A 21,180-nucleotide genomic window follows, 5' to 3' on the forward strand; every position below is an offset into this window, starting at 1 on the left:
ACTTACCGGGCTCGCACTTCATCCCAGATTCGTGGGAGTAAACAACCAATCCCCTATGCTCGAACTTTCTCCCAGAACCATGGGAGTAAATGACCAATCCCCTATGCCAACATTACTCTTACCAGCCGGGCCCACATATCCTAGAGCCATGGAATTGTATTGAACTGGGTGATTATGATGTCATCACCAATGCTTCGTTTCGAAAAAGCATACTCCTGATTTTTCCCTCGGCAGCCTGACACAATCTTATGAAAACAAAGAGATATGAAAAGTAAGATCTCCTCAGACATTCTCCGGGGTTTTCCCGCCCGATTTAACTGCCGGACTTCTCACTTCTACATATCGCGAAGTTGGATGGGTGGACGAAGCTCTGCTTGTGCGCTGGAGCCCCCATCATAGAGGCGAGGACACCATCCCCCGTGCATGGGGGGATGGTACCAATACCCTATGATAAGCAAGAAATCTTGCACGTGTTTTATTTTTTTATTGTTTTATTTATTTATTTGTTAATATAAACCCTTCAGAATAAAAGATCATAGCAGCTTATTTCTATATAATCCACCACTCTTATCACCAAGGAAGTACCAGTATCAAAGTGGAGATTTTGACTTGAGAGAGAGAAAAAAATGTGTATGTATAAACACACACAGACACACACACACACTCACACACACACACACGCACGCGCGCGCACACACACACACATATATATAGATAGATAGATAGATAGATAGATATTTGTTTATTTATAAAAAATATATATATATGTATATATATATAGGATGTAAAACACGAAGTAAAAGCAATGATGATTACGATGATGATGATGATGATGAGGATGATGATGATGATGATGATGATGATGATGATGATGATAATAACAATAATGATAACAATAATAATAACAATAATGATAACAATAATGATAACAATAATGATAACAATAATGATAACAATAATAATAATAATAATGATAATAATAATAATGATAATAATAATGATAATAATAATAATAATAATGATAATAATAATGATAATAATAATGATAATAACAATAATAATAACAATAATAATACTTATGCATAAAAATAATGATAAACACTAATACTGCTAATGATACATAATAAAAGTAATAAATGCTAATACAAATGCTAATACTAATACTAATAATCACACCAATTTCTTTTTGCGACGATTTGGTCCAACTGAGTTATTCTTTAGAGAAATTTGAAACAGCTACGCGATAAACTCATTCCACTTACTTAAAAACTTAACATATTGTTTTCATAGGTTTCTAGTGACAATCACACAGAATTTGGTCAGAAGATTCAAGTCATCAGCTCGATGGTAGAGTGTGAGGACTATGTAGTTTCTAAATTACATGCGTAATTTTATTCCTTGCCACTCATACAGCATTTCTCGAATATCTGAATACAGAATGAGGTACAAAATATCATTTAATTACTTGAATAATGTAAAATAAAGCAATATAGCAACGGAATATTCGTACGAATCCTCATCTAACAAGCACGTTCGCCATAGAAAACGATCAGGGCATTTAATTTTCAAGCGCCAAGCGTTGGGGGTTAACTTTCACCCCTTGGTACACATGGTTAGAACGCCGAAACTATTTAACAAGGTGGTATACCAAGCAACTCATCTGAAAGCTCTGAAATGTATGTATAGAACAGCTTACGGATTTTAGCTTGAAGATCCATGGAAATTAACATTTAACTTACCGGGCTCGCACTTCATCCCAGATTCGTGGGAGTAAACAACCAATCCCCTATGCTCGAACTTTCTCCCAGAACCATGGGAGTAAATGACCAATCCCCTATGCCAACATTACTCTTACCAGCCGGGCCCACATATCCTAGAGCCATGGAATTGTATTGAACTGGGTGATTATGATGTCATCACCAATGCTTCGTTTCGAAAAAGCATACTCCTGATTTTTCCCTCGGCAGCCTGACACAATCTTATGAAAACAAATAAATATGAAAAGTAAGATCTCCTCAGACATTCTCCGGGGTTTTCCCGCCCGATTTAACTGCCGGACTTCTCACTTCTACATATCGCGAAGTTGGATGGGTGGACGAAGCTCTGCTTGTGCGCTGGAGCCCCCATCATAGAGGCGAGGACACCATCCCCCGTGCATGGGGGGATGGTACCAATACCCTATGATAAGCAAGAAATCTTGCACGTGTTTTATTTTTTTATTGTTTTATTTATTTATTTGTTAATATAAACCCTTCAGAATAAAAGATCATAGCAGCTTATTTCTATATAATCCACCACTCTTATCACCAAGGAAGTACCAGTATCAAAGTGGAGATTTTGACTTGAGAGAGAGAAAAAAATGTGTATGTATAAACACACACAGACACACACACACACTCACACACACACGCACGCACGCGCGCGCACACACACACACACACATATATATATATATAGATAGATAGATAGATATTTGTTTATTTATAAAAAAAATATATATATGTATATATATATATATATATATATATATATATATATATATATATATATATATATATAACATGTGTGTATATATAGTATAGTTATGACTCAAAATTTTTATTTAATTTCTTCCATTTTTATCTCCCATGCTATTACCGATTTTAAGAATTTCTTGATTTTTTAAGATTTCTTTGATTTTATTAAGATTTTCACAAACAGCCATAATGAAATGCTTAGCCAAAAACAAGAGATAAAAATCTCATCTTCCCGAGGATTAGCTGCTGCAGGCTGAGGCGGGAGGCACCCTCGACTAGGCTGCCCCATGTTTTTTGTTTTTGGGGACTAATTGGATAAGCGAGTGATACTGCATCACGCTTCGACTAAGGTGTCCGGTTGCGAGAACTGTTAATAAGTAGCAAGGTATTCATCTAGACATATTTACATCCGAGTAAATGAACAATAGGCTAGTGCTTTACTCTTCGTTTTATATGTTTTATGGAGTGGCTTCTATTTTAAGTCCATGAGAAGCGGAATTCTGTTTTTACGTTGATGACCTGGATGGAAATAATAATAATTTGGGAGGGAATGGACATTAAGATTTACTAATGACCTGGAAGGGAATAGGCATCAGGATTTGCTGGTGACCTGGAAGGGAATCATGATCATTTGCTGATTACCTAGAAGGGAATAAGGATTATTTGCGATGACCTGGAAGGGAATGATAATTAAGGTTTGCTGGTGACCTGGAAGGGAATAGTAATCATGAGTATTCTGAAATAGCCTTATCTTAAATCCTTAACACGGGAAGTACCCGTGCTCGTGCTCCTCGCTCAGGTTGCGTCTTCCCATTCTTTTGTCTCGCTGGGTCATGCATTTTGCACTACACATACCCCAATATTCATACATAATCTTTCCATCTTTCCCACAATACTTTTACTTAGTGACTTCTTCCAAAGTATACCTCGTTCCCTTACGTATTAAACGGGTGGTGGCAGTGAGTGCTACTATTATACATTTATGTACAGTGAGATACGAGTAGCGAAAACATAATATTAATATGGATTGAGAATCTCTACACTACAAAACTAAACAATTAACATGCCGGGCACGCAATTTTTAGTGGAACCATATAAGTAAACAATCGAGTTTCCTCTGATCACGCTATGACAGTGTGGTTAACTAACTTGAAGGTCATAGCACTGCATTACGTTGTGATGCATGCCAGGGGCACGAGATAACCTAACATACACACACACACACACATGTATATAACAACCTCCCTGGCAGGGCCTCGAATCTAGGTCACTCCGGGTATGAAACTGGAGGGCCAGTACTAAACCAACCATACCACACGACCCGCTAAAAGAAGTGTGCAACTAGGATCTAACTAGCACCATAGACATTACCTATCTACTCATACATGAATAATAATAACAAGGTTTTACACATAGTCCCTGTGGGCACTCGGTGGAAATTGATTTAGAAATTCGAAACCGAAGTCAGATGTACTGAGGTGTGTATATATGAAAGATGGAATAATGCAATTCACTAGGGACTTGTGCAATTTAAATTATTCTAGCATTTTCTTTCATTACAAAGCGATAACTCTTTAAACTCTCCATATAATTTGTCCTTCTGTTTATACATCTATCTATCCATCTTTTTATTTGTTTTTTGTTTGTTTGTTTGTTTTTACCTACCTGTCTATTCATCTCTGCATCTGAATCTTCTTGTGTATCGGTCGTATGTTTGTCTATCTATGTAACTCTATTTCTCTATGCATTTTTCTATATAATTATATGTATACAGGCTTGTCTTTGTACCACACTCCTACACATAGGCAAGGAAGGTCTGAATCGGGTCACAGGAGGCAAGCCAAGATCAGTTAATCCTGTAAGATATTTTCCTGTTAACAATGAAGTAAGGTCATCCATACTCAACTGACCGTGGGTTAGATATGCAGAGGAAACTTACGGAATTAATTCTAACATTTTCTTTCATTACAGCGCGATAGTTCTTTAAACATGGAAAACCTATCTCCAAATAATCTGTCCACCCACTTAGATATCTATTTACCAGTCCATATTTTTATCTACCTTTTCTTTGTTTATTACCTTCTGTCGATATTATATTAATATATTATATTACTATATAGTATATATATTATATATTATATATATATATATATAATATATATATATATATATAATATATATATATATATATATATATATATATATATATATATATATATATATATATATATATATATATATATATATACCTTTGAAACTCCCTCCGTATCAGTCTATGTGTGTTTCCCTATCAATTTATCTATATAATTATATGCATATATGCTTGTCTCTCTCTACCACACTCCCACACCAAATAAATGTATATGTTCGCGTGTATCGTAATACACTATGTCAAAATTGTGTGTGTATGAGAGAATGTACAATATGTGTGTGAGTGTGTGTGCACTTTTGTGCGTGAATCTCCATGCCTGTGCATCCTCTTCTAAACAAAAACAGTCCATACCCAAGACGTTTAGTTTAAAATACAGTATATATGTGACTCGCATCCCCGTCACCTCTCGGGCCCACTCATTCACTGTATATTCCCAATTACGACAAGTTACAGAGGAATGGACTTCCTGCACAATGTTCAACAAGAATACATAATATAAACATACTTATATTAACACACACTTAAAGACAAAAGTAGCATACACATAGAGAAATGCGTATGCACAAACACATATTCGTGGGCAACGACGCTGTCAGATAAAAAGATGGCTTAATTGTACTGGTTTTCACTCAGACCACTCCGAGTTCAACAGACAACCCATCCGAAAGAAGGGTCTTAGTACACTACGTTCCTACGACGGGAGTACCACTTACTAGGCTGTTCCGTGAGTTTTTTTCTTTCTTTTCTTTCTTTTTTTTGAATGCTAACATAAAGGCTTCTGTTAATGACAACATATTATTTTAAGAGTTTGTGCATCATATAGGCAATTATGTAACACCTTTTATTATTTAATGGGCAGAACACAAAGATGGCCTCTTTCTCGCGCTCTTCCCAGTCTCGTCTCTTCTCTGCGCACCACGCCCATCCTCAGGCGCCCACGCTCTCACATCAGGACCATCACCAACTCCCAAGGGCTGAAGGGCATCGCGCAGCCATGGCAGATAAGACTGCGCTGCCTTTGCCTTGCTCGTACTTGAGACAGAGCAACCTATAAAGGCACATTATATATATACATATATATATATATATATATATATATATATATATATATATATATATATATATATTATATATTATATAATATATATATATATATATATATATATATATATATATAAAGAAAAAGAAAAACAACAACAATATTGGGCATTAACGAATGCCTCTCTCCCTCAGATTCCAACGGTAGAGGTTCCTGAGCTGGTGGAGAGCGGGGAACTGGCGCTGCACCTTGGAGGCCCTCCAGCGGTGGCACGACGAGGCCGACCTCTTACGGGAAGCGAGAGTCCTTCCTCCAGTGGCTGACGACCAGATCAACCTCGAGGTAGAGGCTCGAGGCCAAGTCAAGGACCTCATGGAGACTCTGATTGAGGAGGAAATCTGGATTTTCGTCGGGGTTGGGTCCTCGCCTCCAACTTTTAATCCTTCGGCCTGAACTGTTCACTCCCAAGAAGGAAGCTGAACACAGCGTGATGTTCAGGCCGAACCAAGTGCTCTCCCACGAAGCCTTCGGCCACGGGCGACGGCCAAAGCCAAGTGCCTTCCGCCTCGACGACGAAGGCGCTGTGACACTGGTCGAGGGATTCACTTCCTTTTCGCCTGTACCTTGAATGCGGAGTTTTAGGATACAGTGACTGTAACTCTACTGAGTTGCTGATGAAATGTTCATTACTCTTGACAAAGGATTTTTATGTAAAGTTTGTGTTGCCATGACAAACCTACGTTAAAAGATGAGAGGATTGTTAATACAGGATCTGTTTTATACTTATATGACTGCAATGTTCTGATTTATGTGATAAATCACATACTGAGATGTTTATCTAGTATTTCAGGAAAGCCCTTATAGGAATTTTCTTTTAGTACTTCAGTATAAGATTACTAGGAACTAAGGTAAATTTCATATAGAAAATCCCTTTGTAAAATTATATCAAATTTTGTAGCAAGTAGTATGGGCAGTGAATTAATTGTGACTGGTAGGTATAAGGGGAGTGGCAGATAGATAAAGGAATATACGTAAATATATATATATATATATATATATATATATATATATATATATATATATATATATATATATATATATATATATATATATATATATATATAATATATACATATACATTTGTATATATACATGTGTGTGTGTGTGTGCGTATGTGTGTGTGTGTGAGAGAGAGAGAGAGAGAGAGAGGGGGGGGGAGGGAGTGAGAGAGACAGACACATACATACACACACACATACAAACACACACACACACGTACACAGAAATGAGAATGAGAGAAGAGAGAGGGAGATAATGAGAGGTAGACAGAAAGAATTAGTGAGAGAATAAAAATATAAGATAAATATATAGAGAGAAAGACATGGTATCATAATCAAATGGATTAGGAGGGCGCTATCGACAGTGCTCACACACGTCACCTCCAGGGGGGTGACATGTCTGGAGCATAGATATATGACAATCCAGCTTAACCTTCAACAAGGTAAACAGGTTATCTATATCCCATACAAGTGACACCGTGCTGCAACAGCCGATTTAGAGGATGTGGAGTGTAGTACATACGGGCAAAGAAGGTGGAATATGGAACACTCACCCAAACGTACACGCACAAACACAAACACACGCACGCGAACGCACACGGACACTGTAATCAAACTATAGTTATATCATTGTAATATGTATACTAATGCTATTTTGTGTATTCTATGACTGCTTTTCGCCTCGTCAGCCGTGCACCTCCCCAACTCTCTTCGTCACGCCCTAGACGCAGTTTTAACGTGTGCCAAGACTAATACTTAGCTTCTAACAAATTTCACATGTGTTAAATATTTCATCTCAACTCATTTAAGATGTTTTCCCGTGGTTTGCGTCCAATTATCAGAGTTATAGGTCTATAGTTACAGTTTATGAGTTGCTTAACTAAATTTACTCTGAAGTTCTGAAGCCCGAGATCATCGTGCTCGCGGCAACCGCTGACACTTTTGTAACGAGCATATGTCGATGCCGATATCACAGATACTATTCTATATAATATTTAGATTTGTTTTGTATAGGTTCCTCGCGTCCTCTGATAACACTGTGTCCTGCTTCTTCTTATGTACTTTTCTGAAGTCCTTAGCCACACACACGCACACACATATAAACACACACATACTCACACACACACGCATATATATATATATATATATATATATATATATATATATATATATATATATATATATATAATATATATATATATATATATATATATACATATATATATATATATATTAACACACTTAAAGACGCTTTTATGTTCCCTCTATATACCTGTTTATATTATTTACTTTCATCATTAAATTCCCATTGGTTCTGCTGCATCCTGTTCTAATATTAAAATTAAAGGCATATTTAAGTAAAGAAACAGATATTACCTTAATTTCGTAATTAAATGTTAATACCTTCACTTAGCTTTACTGCTTACAGCCTGCATTCGTTAAAGGGCAAATGCTTGCACGAATTATATGAAAAAAACTATAATAACAGTGAAATAATAACAATAATAATAGTAATAACAATAATAATAATGATAATAATAATAACAAATAAATATATATTTCATAAGATGTACTTTCCATATAGAAAATTGAGCGGGATTTTTTTTTTTTTTTTCAAATACGTCACGCTCTTGGAGGCTTGGACAGTGAGCACTACAGATAGCGACCCTGATAATCAGTTTGATAAGATGCTACCAAGTCTGTTCAATCAGCGAAGAGTTCTCTCTCTCTCTCTCTCTCTCTCTCTCTCTCTCTCTCTCTCTCTCTCTCTCTCTCTCTCTTTCTCTCTATCTCTCTCATTCTCCCTTCACTCCTCTCTCTCTCTCTCTCTCTCTCTCTCTCTCTCTCTCTCTCTCTCTCTCTCTCTTCTCTCTCTCTCTCTCTCTCTCTCTCTCTCTCTCTCTCTTTCTCTCCTTCTCTCTCTCAGTCTAGCCGCCGCGATGATCGCACGCATTTCATCTCCTCTCCGCCTCAGCCAAACAACGCAGCAAACCATGGCCGCTCGTGGCCCCGAAACGTCAGAGAGAAATCTGGCTGCCTCCCCCTGGTCAAAGGGCCAACCGATGGGCTTCCCCGGTGCTTTCTCATGCAGCCAACACGAGCTCTTTTCCCCAGATATCAAGCTCCCTTCCCAGAATAATGGGACCTCCACCCAAGGACATGTGCCCCCGGTAGCGCGGGTCATAGCTGCCCCCCCCCCCCCAAAAAAAAAAAACACGATGGGCACTCCCACGGCAACCTGGGGAATTGCTGCTCCCCCACTCAGGGTAATGGGTACATCAACCATAATAGTGAAGGCAGTGAAGACAGTCCAAACAGTGAAAACAATCAAAGACTAGCAGTCTATCAAATCGGCAATGTAATAATAGTATTGAACACAATTCTGTGCTTTGTTGCTACGAAAAAAGCGTGGGCTAGATTGATTATCCGTGATCAGATCAAAAACTCTCTGGACCAGAAGAGATCGTAAAGGCCAACGACATCATAATTATCATAGCAGACTCCAGAAAACTTAGAAACACGACAAGGAATACTAAGATGATAAACATCATTGTGCACAATATGATAGACCACTGTGTAAATAATGAAAACCTGGTGTTCGCAACAACAACTAACATCCCAACCCCGGGCTGGACGCCACCAAAAAAAGGGTATTTCTACTCCTTTTGTTAAATTCTTCCAAAAGACTAAAGGCCCAGAAACACAGACACACCAAGAATCTTCCTTTTTTATACAAAAAAAATTATCTGTTAATAGGAATGTTCTCCGAACAACAGGCAACGTTGAACAAGATAAGGCAGAAGCAGGAATGCGAAGGGGCACCCCCCCCAACCCCCATCCGACTCCCCTTCCCCACCCCTCGCCCATGACCAATCCTCCTACCAGTCCTTCCCATTCGCATCTCTTCCCCCTGTCAGAATGCCCTCTACCTCTACCCAGGAATCCCTTTCCACACTCTCCCTGCCTGCTGTACTCGCGACCAGTGACCCTCTCAGCTCCCTTCCCCTCCCGCCCATCTCCCCTCTCTCACCGCCCGCAGCGAGCGGGCAGGCGTGCGCCCATGCTGACTCGCCAGCCTCCCCGAGGACCAGCAGTCCTTGAACAGCCCACCAGCCAAAAAGAAAACCGAATCAGGCACACAAGTAACGCCTATGCGAAGCTTTAGAAAAAAATAAGAAGAAAAACAATCAGAAGGAACTTCCACCTAATCACTAGGTGCCAGGGATCCCCCTCCCACTGCTCCCCAGCTGCAACCCCAGCTCCAGTAGTGCCGACGATCGTGATCAACAACCACGCAGATAGAACAGAAGATGCTGAAGATGGAGGTTTCATCGCAGTCACTTCAAAGAAACAAAAGACAAAACAAGAGAGGAACGACAAGCACCAAAGCCCTTAATAGGAGCTGATCGGCCTGAGACACTGTACCTGTACATCACCAGCTGTCATCCAGACACTAATGAAGAAGACATCGAAGAGCACCTCTCGGACAACTTCGACAACATATCAAGTGTAAAAGCTCACAGGACAACGATGAGCCACAACAACTACACTAGTTTCACGGTAACTGTGCGAGGCCTAGAAATAAAGCCTGAAATATTCCTAGACTCAGATCTGCAAGGAGTGCAGATGTAGAGGATATCTAGGTTAACGTACAATGCAGTATGTTTCCGTCATTCATTGTCGGTGCAGCCTATAGGCATTCCCATGGTTCCTTTGATTATATAGAAAGTTTTTTTTTGAGAAATGTTACTTAAAAAGAAACACCTTTTCATCCTGGATGATTTAAATGCTGATTTAAATAAGCTTAATGCAAAATTACTTAAGATAATCAGGGAAAACAAATTAGAATAAATAGTCAACAAACCTACAAGGGTCAGAGAAAACACTTCGTCATTAATTGATGTAATAATAAACAGAGCTGACATCATTCTCCATACAAACGCCATCCCACGCCATGTTGCCGATCACGAACTCCTAACGGTGACGCTTAAAGAAATCAAAACGACCACCAGTCAAAAAAAAAGTTTCCGAGAATTTACCAACTACGACTCTCAGTCATTATGCCAACAAATGATTGCTAAAGGATCAACTCTTTTAGAAATTTTACATTCAGGTAATGTATACAAACAGGTAAATGTCTATACGGAAGTGATTAATGACAGCATTGATGCCGTCGCTCCCCTTGTTACAAAAACTCCTACTCCATGGACAAACAATGACATCAAGAGAGGTATAACAGACAGAAATAGCGTTCGTAAAGTGTATAGCGCCTACTCCTTCTCTCTACGGTCCAGGCCACTATTTCTACTGGGAAATCCACTCGGGCTTTATCTAGAGGGGGCACTATTAATTAACGCCAAGTGTGAGCTCTCCTGTATCATTACCTAGGTCATACTCTTGATAAACCCACACTATAAAAATACAATAATCACAAGAGGGTTACTGATGATCTAATTTCAGTCTTAGAGGTAACTGAGAGAAGGTTAATATCAAACAATTGATAATCTTACACTTCTTGATATACTGAATTATAAATCATTAAACTTTTACAACTAAAAACCCTAATTGACACAGATGTCCACTTCTCCACTAAGGTGTGTAGTAAACTGTCCTTCTCTTATGTCTTCCTCCTTGAATCCTTGGTCTGCACAGACTTTCTCAAATTTCTTCATCTTCACTGTATCAGTTCAAGGGATTCCTAAGGATGGCATCTGCTTTACATCTGGTCCATCTCTCCATGGACATCTCATGCAGCAAACAAAACAGGAAAACAGAAAAAAAATATATATTTCTAAAAAAAAAAAGAAACAATTATTCTATTTTAGGAATGATAAAACAATAAAAAAAATAATATAACTGATTTCTTGTAGGAACAAAAACTACTTTTGAGTAACAAACAAATTGTGTATATTCATGCTATTATATACGATCTGAGTAGTTTTATATTTATGCATTATATCATTTTTATGAAACCCTCATTTTAGCATTATTCTAGTATAAATTTCAATAACACTTACTCCATGAATGGGTTTTAAATCCTCAATAATAAGAGAGAAATATCTGAATGGTATTCAAGTGCCACGAGTCAGCCACTAGCTCTTTCGGGCATTTACCAGGTACTTGTCTCTGTTCTCTCTCTCTCTCTCTCTCTCTCTCTCTCTCTCTCTCTCTCTCTCTCTCTCTCTCTCTCTCTCTCTCTCTCTCTCTCTCTCTCTCTCTGGATATGATTATAATATCAGGGTTTAACACCGTATATTCTTAACATTTTAACATCTACTCAGATCACATCTATTACAAGCATATGGTTCGTCTTAATCCATACATGCATAATTCCGGAACTTATATGAATCTCTCCAGTAACAAAAATAATACATATCGGTTTCTTCATTAAAATATCCATTGTAGAACCTTAATATAACAAGCAACAGTGAAATATAACTGCGTACCCTTTAATTAAAGAGAATGCATTGGGGGGAAACAAAGAAAAAAGTGAGGTATACAAAGGGTGGTTACAGACGAATTTTTGGGTCATTGTTACTTCGTGTCCTAGTGCTCATTACAAAGGCTCTCAAAATGACAAACACAACGTGGTACTCCAAGCAAATTATAAACAAAAAAGAGAAATGTCACTTATACAAGGAGCCAAAACTGATTATTTTAGAAATAAATTAACAAATTGTAAAAAAGACTCTGCTAAAACATGGAAAATAGTTTAAACACTTGTACCAGACCAAAAACATTACAGAGATCATCTAAATTGCAGAATTAGTGAATAAGAATGAATTTAACGATTTCTTCGCTAAAATTGGACATCTCACATACGAACACACAAACTCTTCCATATCTAAGCAAAATACAGTTAGGATAAGGCCAATATTTTCAGACCACAGCCTGTAAAAAGAGGGACAGCAATCTTAACAATTAAACACCTGCGTGACTAATGCTGTTGGAGCAGATGACATTGCTTTTCACTTTATTAGAGATAGTCTACTTGCAATGGCTTATTATCTAACGGTTATCATTAACACATCTCTAGCCACCGGTGATTTCCCATCGCTTTGTAAACATGGCAATAATAATGCTACGCCAGTGGGTCTTTGTCTCTGTGCGAAACATGTGTTCACATGAAAAGGATGACCTGGGCAAACATGACGCAACTGGCTGTGAGCGGAGGAGCGGAGGAACAAGCCAAGAGTGACGCAGTTGGGTGCTGCTCCTGTGAAGACCTTATGTGTACCCTTGTGACCTGAAATACCTGTGTTGCCCTGTTATAAGCTGTATCGTGCAGTGTGACATGCTGGTTTCCCCCTGTATTGTGCCTATAGAAAAGTGTACGAGTAAATAACTTGTGTAAATAAAGGAAAGACTGTCATTTTGTGTTTATTTCGTGCCCTGCCTGGCCAGTGGCGTTTCCCCTCCTGGTGTTCTGGGAGGCTGTGGTGCTTGGAGCTGTTCAGTGTTCACGACCCTGTGGATAGCACGCCGTCTGCCTAGCCTGCCTTGAGTTGGTGGCAGAGAGACGAGGCGGCCGGCGTAACAGTAATATCAGTTTTCAAATCCGGAGACACAGACAAAGTCAATAACTATCGCCCTATTACCATACTGCTTATACTGTCTAATCATAGCAGACCAGTTAATAATATTTCTGGAGACAAATGACCTACCATCCAAAACACAACATGGTTTCAGAGGTAAACTGTCTACTGAAACAGCATTATTACAGATCACATATAACATAGACAACAATCAAATAAACTTGCTTACACTGTGCGATTTATTCAAGGCTTCTGACAGTGTCAACCACGAAATCCTCACTAGTAAGTTATTATAACACATCGATACATACTGGTTCAGAAGTTATCTCAGTAACAGAAGCCAATCAGTCAAAATTCACGAGAAAATGTCAACAAAACAGATAGTATCTTCGGTGTTCCACAAGGATCTATATTAGACCCAATCCTGTTTACAATATTCGTAAATGACTTATTACCAATAGCCCAAAATTGCCTTCTTGTTCAATACGCCTATGATTCACAGTTTCTCCACAGTGATTCAGTAAATAACTTAGGTGAACTAATAAAAAAGACCCAGGAGACATAAACACTAGTAAAAGGACACTTTGACACAAATGGCCTCGAGATAAATCCAATAAAAACAATGATCTTCATACTCGCCAAAATTCCAGTAAACACCACCATAAAATTTGAAGACAGCTACATAAGACCGAGCACTTCCGTAAAAAAAAACTAGGCGTACACATTGACAGATTCATGACATTTGAGAACCATGTCGACAATATCCATAGGAAAGTAATGGGCACACAAATTTACCTCAGCCACATAAAAAACAAGATCCCTGCAAAACTAGGATATCCGTTATACAAACACTAGTTTTCAGTATAATTAATTATTGTTCAAACATCTGGGGCATAACAGACAAAGGTTACGTTCAGAAAACTTTAAAATTACAGACCACATTACCCCACACATAAACAAACTAAATTGGCTAAAAGTACAAAACAAATGTAACTATGACACTTGCGTACTAATTCACAAAATAATTCAAGGTTTTTTATCCAAAGTGGCTATTGATCCTTCCAACCGTACGTAACACAACCAGTGTCTTAACAAGACGGGTAAACTCTCTACACATCAAAAGATCACGTACAGATATAGGGGCATGGGAAACACGAACACGTGGACCCATGATCCGTAACAAATTACCAAATAATATCAGAAATATCAGAAACTCTAATACATTAAAATAAATAAATAAATAGAAATAAAAGAACATCTCTTAAATCGCCATTGACATCAGGCTTCAAAACACAAGAATAGGCATGCGTTATATGTACTATCATTAATGCTATGTGTATCTTATATTTACATGTATTGTAAAATCACTTTCTATGTAATGAGAATAACCATTGTAACTAATGGAATTAGAATTAGAATTTGAATTCTCTCTTTCTCTCTCTCTCTAAATCCTCTCTCCCCCTGTCCATCTTTCAACAGTGCCAACGGAAAAGCAGATAAGCAAACAGTTCTTAAGAAGGTATTCTTTGTAAGTTAAAATTAGTATTTCAGTTAGCTTATATCGGAGTCCGAAAATAGGGATTCATACAAGGGTATTTCAGAAAGACAAGATAAATATAAATATTTTATTGATATAAACATAAACATTATTTTATTGATCAAATGAGTGAATTTCTTCAATAACGACAGAATATCACAGTCATATAATTATCAAAACAGATCCTCTATTGGCAACCCTGTTATTTTTAAACGTGGGTTGTTGTCACAAACATTATATAGGGATATGTCCTTGTCAACATGAAACATTTCATCAGTAACTCAGAAAAGAGTTACAGTCACGTATCCTAAAACTCCGCATTCACGGTACAGGTGAGACCAGGGAGTGAATCCCTCGTCCAGCGTCACAGCGCCTTCGTCGTCGCTCGTAGCCAGAGGCCTCGAGGGAGAGCCCTCGGTATGGCTTAAACAGCAAGCTGTGTTCAGCTTTCTTCTTGGGAGTGAACAGTCGAGAAATATGGAAAGCATTAAAAGTTGGAGGCGAGGACCCAACCCCGACGGACGTCCAGGATTTCCTCCTCAATCAGAGTCTCCATGAGGTCCTTGACTTGGCCTCGAGTCTCTGCCTCGAGGTTGATCTGGTCGTCAACGCCTGGAGGAAGGACTCTCGCTTCCCGTAAGAGGTCGGCCTCGTCGTGCCATCGCTGGAGGGCCTCCAAGTGCAGCGCCAGTTCCCCGCTCTCCACCAGCTCAGGAGCCTCTTCCGTCGGCACCTGAGGGAGAGAGGCATGGCGTTAGTGCCATTGCTTTTTTGTCTCTATTTATAAATAAATAGATAAATAAATAAATAAATAAATATATGTGTATATATATATATATATATATATAAATATATATATAAAATATATATATATATATATATATATATATATATATATATGCATGCAAAACATGCCTTTGAGCTTGCTTTCCACAGTTCTGTCTCTAATGTGAACAAGTCAAAGGCAGCACAGTCTTACCCGCCATGGCTGCGCGAGGCCCTGCAGCCCATGGAAGCTGGTGATGGTCCTGGCGAGGGCCTTGTGAGAGCGTGGGCGCCTGAGGATGGGTGTGGTGTGTAGGGATGAGACGAGGCGGGGAAGAACGCGAGACAAAATACTGGCCATCTTTGCTTTCTGTCCACGAAATGATAAAAAGTAACCATGATATCATTGCAGAAATGTTTGACACTCTTTCACCGAAATATATTCGACAAATGAAGGAATTCTAATGGCTGAGACTCACATTATATGAATGGCGTGTGTTAAGACCGTTTCGGATGGGTTGCCTGCCGAGCTTGGAGTCCGTGGCCTGAGTGAAAACCTGCACGATAAGCCATCTTTTTATACTGACAGCGTTATCGCCCACGAAATGGTGTGTGTGTGTGTGTGTGTGTTAATATAAGTGTGTACATTTTATGTATTCCATAAGTTGCACAGTACAGCCAGTCCATTCCCAAACTGTCTTCGTAGTTGTGAAGATATATTAACTTAGAGGCTAACGAACATGATGATTAACGAAGGGTGCGGAAGAATTTACTCCCTTGCTTCTGTGCGTGTGCCCGGGAGGGCACCGGGGACACGAGTCACACCTGAAAAATCAAATGCAGAACGTGTCTTTCGAGCTAAAAGTCTTATATCGATTGCTTTCGAATGAAAGGAATATGCACAACGCAAATTCACACATAAAAGTGTCCATACACATACGGTACATCTCATATACACACACCCATGCACACATACACTTTTGACATACTGAAAAAAGATATATTCATACGTATGTCCCCTTGCCTATGTATGGGAGAGGGGTAGATTAATTAGTCTATGTACATATTATCATATAAAGTTATTTAGATAGATAAAAAAACGGTTTGATACACTCCGGTCAGCCAATCAGAGGGCGATATTTTTCAAATATATTTCACGTAGTCTCAGATAGGGATTTATATTTCATTAATCACGAATCGCATCGTAAGTTTCTTTTTGTTGCAAAGGTGTATAAAAGGTTTCTGTGCCTTTTTAGCAATACATCAAATACATCTATCACGACGGGCATAGTAAGAATTTCCAACGTGTCCGAGTCATATGACGTGGTATTGACTTGATGAATGTCTTGAAAATCATTTTGTACATCTATGGTATAACCTTACAAGCTCAAAAATATCAGAAAAAATACTGTGTATCTTGATTTATTGATGTACTTCATTCAATAAATCAAGTAAATGTCCGTGATCACTGGAATTACCCAGTTGTTTGTTCTGGATACGGAACTCACTCGCGGTGGATACGACAAGATCCAAAACCTGACGCAACTTCCGTTTTCATATGAAGAACAATGTATGTTATAAGAACAAATATTTTGGCTGAATCTGAGAAATACATTTAAACTCTCCACAGTCTTGCAAAGTACATACAGTATAAGCTGCAGAGTAGTCAGGTACTATTTCCATTATATTTGAAGCTTCCACAATCTTTTGCTTGTAATTAAAAATCATACCAGCAAATAAGTGCTTTTATGGGTTTCTATTGACTTTTTCATGTGAAATAAAATTAAAAATAACTTTTCCTTTTCTCAACACTGTATGTGAGTAGAAACTTTGTATGTCAGTAGATATTATGTTTTGTAGTGAACGTGATACAACTTTAAACAGTGTATCAAAGTGCAAAGGGTTTTGGGATGATATAAAAATGGCCTATAATCCATGACCAGTGAGGTATGGATCACTTTACTAGCAGGAAAATGTCCCCCAGGATTACTTGTGACCCGATTTTGCTCTGGCTCCTGAAGTCTCTCTGCCTGCTCTTTATACTTGTCCCGATTATTCATCGATATCCACTTCAGTGTGGAGTCTAGACCGACTTGAAATCCCATGGCTTCGTTTTGTTTTCTCTTGATGGTTTTATTTTTAAAAGGATTACACCAGACTTTCTAAATACAGTTTCCATGTCTGAATACACATATTACTGTGTGTGTGCATACCACTTAAACTTCATGTGTAAACCCCTCCTCTTCTCTAGACCGTGTGTGTTCGTTCGTTTGCAGAGACTTGATATTCTAGCAGTTTTTCCTACTTAAAAAGTATGTTCAAAATGTATCCTTCTTTTTATCTTTATTCAAGACATGTCAGATTGTGAGTGCTATAAATAGTAAGATTTGACAGTTATCTGATAGAGAGTCGGAGAAGTTCTCTCTCTCTCTCTCTCTCTCTCTCTCTCTCTCTCTCTATCTATCTATCTATCTATCTATCTATCTATCTATCTATCTATCTATCTATCTGTCTATCTTTCTATCTATCTATCTATCTATCTATTTATCTATCTCTTCTTCTCCTCCTCCTTTCTTCCTCTCCTTCTCTTTTCTCTTTCTCTCTCTCTCCCTCTCATCTTTTTGTGTTCGTCTTTTCTGCTTTTTACTTATTTCTTTATTTTGTATTCACTGTTTTTCTCTCCTCTTATTCTCTCTTTCCGTTCCACATTATTTATTAAGCAAGAGGTAGATATTGCTATAGCTTTGGTATAGGTATGGAGGAGTCTCTTTACGAGAACTCTCCTCTCCTCTCTCTCTCTCTCTCTCTCTTGTATATGTGTGTGTTTATGTATGTATCTATATGTGCATATGTGTGTGTGTGAGAGACAGAGTATAATGTTTATTCCATATATACTTCCCGGAGTTCTTTTCTCCATGTATATCCTTCTTGAGAGTGCATGTTCGTACGTGCGAAGAGACAAGACTGCTCGTCAAAAACAAGTTATCGTCGACGTACGTCTTATCACGAAATTGTTTCGGTCTTAGCCTCACTGGTTAGTGACTACTAATGAAGCGACTGATAACGAGTATCTCTCTCTCTCTCTCTCTCTCTCTCTCTCTCTCTCTCTCTCTCTCTCTCTCTCTCTCTCTCTCTCTCTTCCTCTCTCTTTCTTTTTCTCTCCCTCTTCCTTCTCTCTCTTAATTTCTCTCAATCTCTCTCTCTCTCTCTCTCTCTCTCTCTATCTATCTATCTATCTATCTATCTATCTATCTGTCTGTCTACCTATCTATCTATCTATCTATCTATTTATCTATCTATCGCCTTCCCCCTCCTTCTCTATGTCATGAATATGGATGAAGTGACTACTGTCTGGTTGAGAAATTAAACGCAGGTTACCGTCGAGACCTACAGTGGCAGAGAGATGCCTCACGGTCCCTCACAGCAACGAATGAGAGGCGAGAGCAGGACTTGGCTGAACCAGCAACTGAACGCAGCGTGGCTAGATGGTGTGCCGAAGGACCTCGAGAAAGTAGCTCAGTGCCCAGGCGGTAGATTCAAGAGACGGAGACTGGGTTTGGTGCCTTTGGTGCGGATGAGATGCCAGTCGAATGAGGCGAGTTGATTCGGATGTGTTTCCTAATGACGAAGGAATCCATGGCGATATGAGAGCCAGGAATGCTCATTAAGATGATGTTCTCTCATAATAATGGTATACCGTTTCAAGGTGTATATCCTCCCAACACTTATTCTATTTCTAATTACAACAACAGAAACGCAAATTACAGTGATCACCCAATAATAATAATGATAATAGAAATAATAATAATAATGGTAACAGAACAACAGAAATAACATTGATAATGCTAATAGAGCAATAATGATAATGGGGATAATGATAATAATAATAATAATAATAATAATATTTCCCTTGTATGAATAATATACTTTGACTTGAAATAACTAGAGGTAATATGTACATTTCAAATACTTAAAGAATATGTATTTAAGAAGTTGCTCTCGTGACAAGTATCAATCATGACAAGTACATAACTTTATTACTTTGCAATTGCTTGGACACTTTGTTCCCTGGCTAGCCCCCAACAGGATAATAATTCCACGAACTTATTGGAAACTAATTCACATTCACTTATAAAAACATCTCGTCTAAGATATTGCGTACAGAAATGTGGACCACAAAACCTCCTCTAAGCCTGCCATTCCTTAATGAAACCTGCCATCGTTGACCCACACTTGTGCGTACAGTATAGAGATTTGTCCAGATATAATTTCGGTCCAAGTTTCCTGATACATACATATACATGTATGTGTGTGCGTGTGTGTGTGTGTGTGTGTGTGTGTGTGTGTGTGTGTGTGTGTGTGTATAGATAGATATATAGACGTTATTTTTTTACCATTATCCTCTCAACGTGTGACCTTGGTGTTCCACGCTCGCCATAAACCGTCTCACGTTATCTTAGGCGATAAGAGCCACCGAGGATTCCCGGTGACTCGCTTCTTTCCGCGGCGGCAGGAGAGTTATCGCTAGGCCCTCCAGAGGTACATTCGCGGCAGCTACGACTCAGACCTTCATCCAGAATCCAGGCCAGAGACCAGCTCGCCGACTCCTTTTTCCTCCTGATAAAAACGTTGATAAAACAGAAAGTGTCAATAAGACAGATGCGAGTGAGTGGGAGCTGATCGCCTTAGTGGAGGCGGAGGCGGTGGAGGGCAGTGGCACGGCAAAGCCAGACTCCTGCGGGACGTGAGATCCTTCCTCTGAACCTCGAGGTTCACTTCAAGCTCGAGGCTCACAATCGAGTGCAAGTAATGGAAACTCTGGTCGAGGAGGAAGTGATGGACACACACCGAGGCTAGGCTCTGAGCTCTATCTATTAGGCGGAGGCTGGGCTCTGAGCTCTATCTATTAGGCGGAGGCTGGGCTCTGAGCTCTATCTATTAGGCGGAGGCTGGGCTCTGAGCTCTATCTATTAGGCGGAGGCTGGGCTCTGAGCTCTATCTATTAGGCGGAGGCTGGGCTCTGAGCTCTATCTATTAGGCGGAGGCTGGGCTCTGAGTTCTATCTATTAGGCGGAGTGTTGTTGCCTCTTTGCATCAACATAATATATTATCTCCTCAATATCTGATATAATCTTAATAGTTCATACTAGTCATATTTCTCTCACAGATCTTACTCTTTCAACTTGTATTAATTTGTTTAGGAAAGTTCACAACTTATTAGAGAATTTACAACTAATTTATTAACTGTAAAGTATTATATATAGTAAACATGTAAAGTCAATCACATAAATTTATATGTCAATAATATAACATCTGAGTTCATTATAATCCAATACAATAATCATACCATATTAAATATCCATCTTTTAACTTTAACAAATAACTTTACTCTAATTGTTAACATACAACTACATAATATAAATTTAAGCAAGCTGTTATTAATTAACCAATGTCAATGTTTAAAATAGATGTAAGCAGTTAATAAAAGAATTCCTTTCTTCACATACAATGATTGAAATCATAAAAATATTTGTAAGCAAAACTGAAATACAGAAATTAGTGAGAATTATATTTAGG

General features: G+C 38.6%; 1 protein-coding gene and 1 pseudogene across 1 annotated transcript; one reads left to right on the forward strand and one right to left on the reverse strand.

Moving 5' to 3' along the window:
* The first annotated feature begins 5,331 nt into the window (after positions 1-5,331).
* On the forward strand, positions 5,332-6,147 carry LOC119579334 (annotated as a pseudogene).
* An 8,850-nt stretch (positions 6,148-14,997) lies between these two features.
* On the reverse strand, positions 14,998-16,148 carry LOC119579335. The gene is made up of 3 exons (XM_037927097.1): positions 16,083-16,148; positions 15,818-15,973; positions 14,998-15,571 (listed from the first exon to the last, which is right to left on the reverse strand). The coding sequence occupies exons 2-3, from the start codon at positions 15,962-15,964 to the stop codon at positions 15,326-15,328; spliced, it is 393 nt and encodes a 130-aa protein (XP_037783025.1). The 5' UTR covers positions 15,965-15,973; positions 16,083-16,148; the 3' UTR covers positions 14,998-15,325.
* Between the last annotated feature and the right edge of the window lie 5,032 nt (positions 16,149-21,180).

This window comes from Penaeus monodon, chromosome 12, assembly GCF_015228065.2.
Source record: "Penaeus monodon isolate SGIC_2016 chromosome 12, NSTDA_Pmon_1, whole genome shotgun sequence".
Lineage (NCBI taxonomy): Eukaryota > Metazoa > Arthropoda > Malacostraca > Decapoda > Penaeidae > Penaeus > Penaeus monodon.

Coding starts and splice junctions, on each gene's coding strand:
- LOC119579335 (XM_037927097.1), bottom strand. CDS start 15,964: ATGGCCAGTATTTTGTCTCGCGTTCTTCCCCGCCTCGTCTCATCCCTA. Junction 15,572..15,817: donor GCCTCGCGCAGCCATGGCGG/GTAAGACTGTGC, acceptor TCTCTCCCTCAG/GTGCCGACGGAAGAGGCTCC.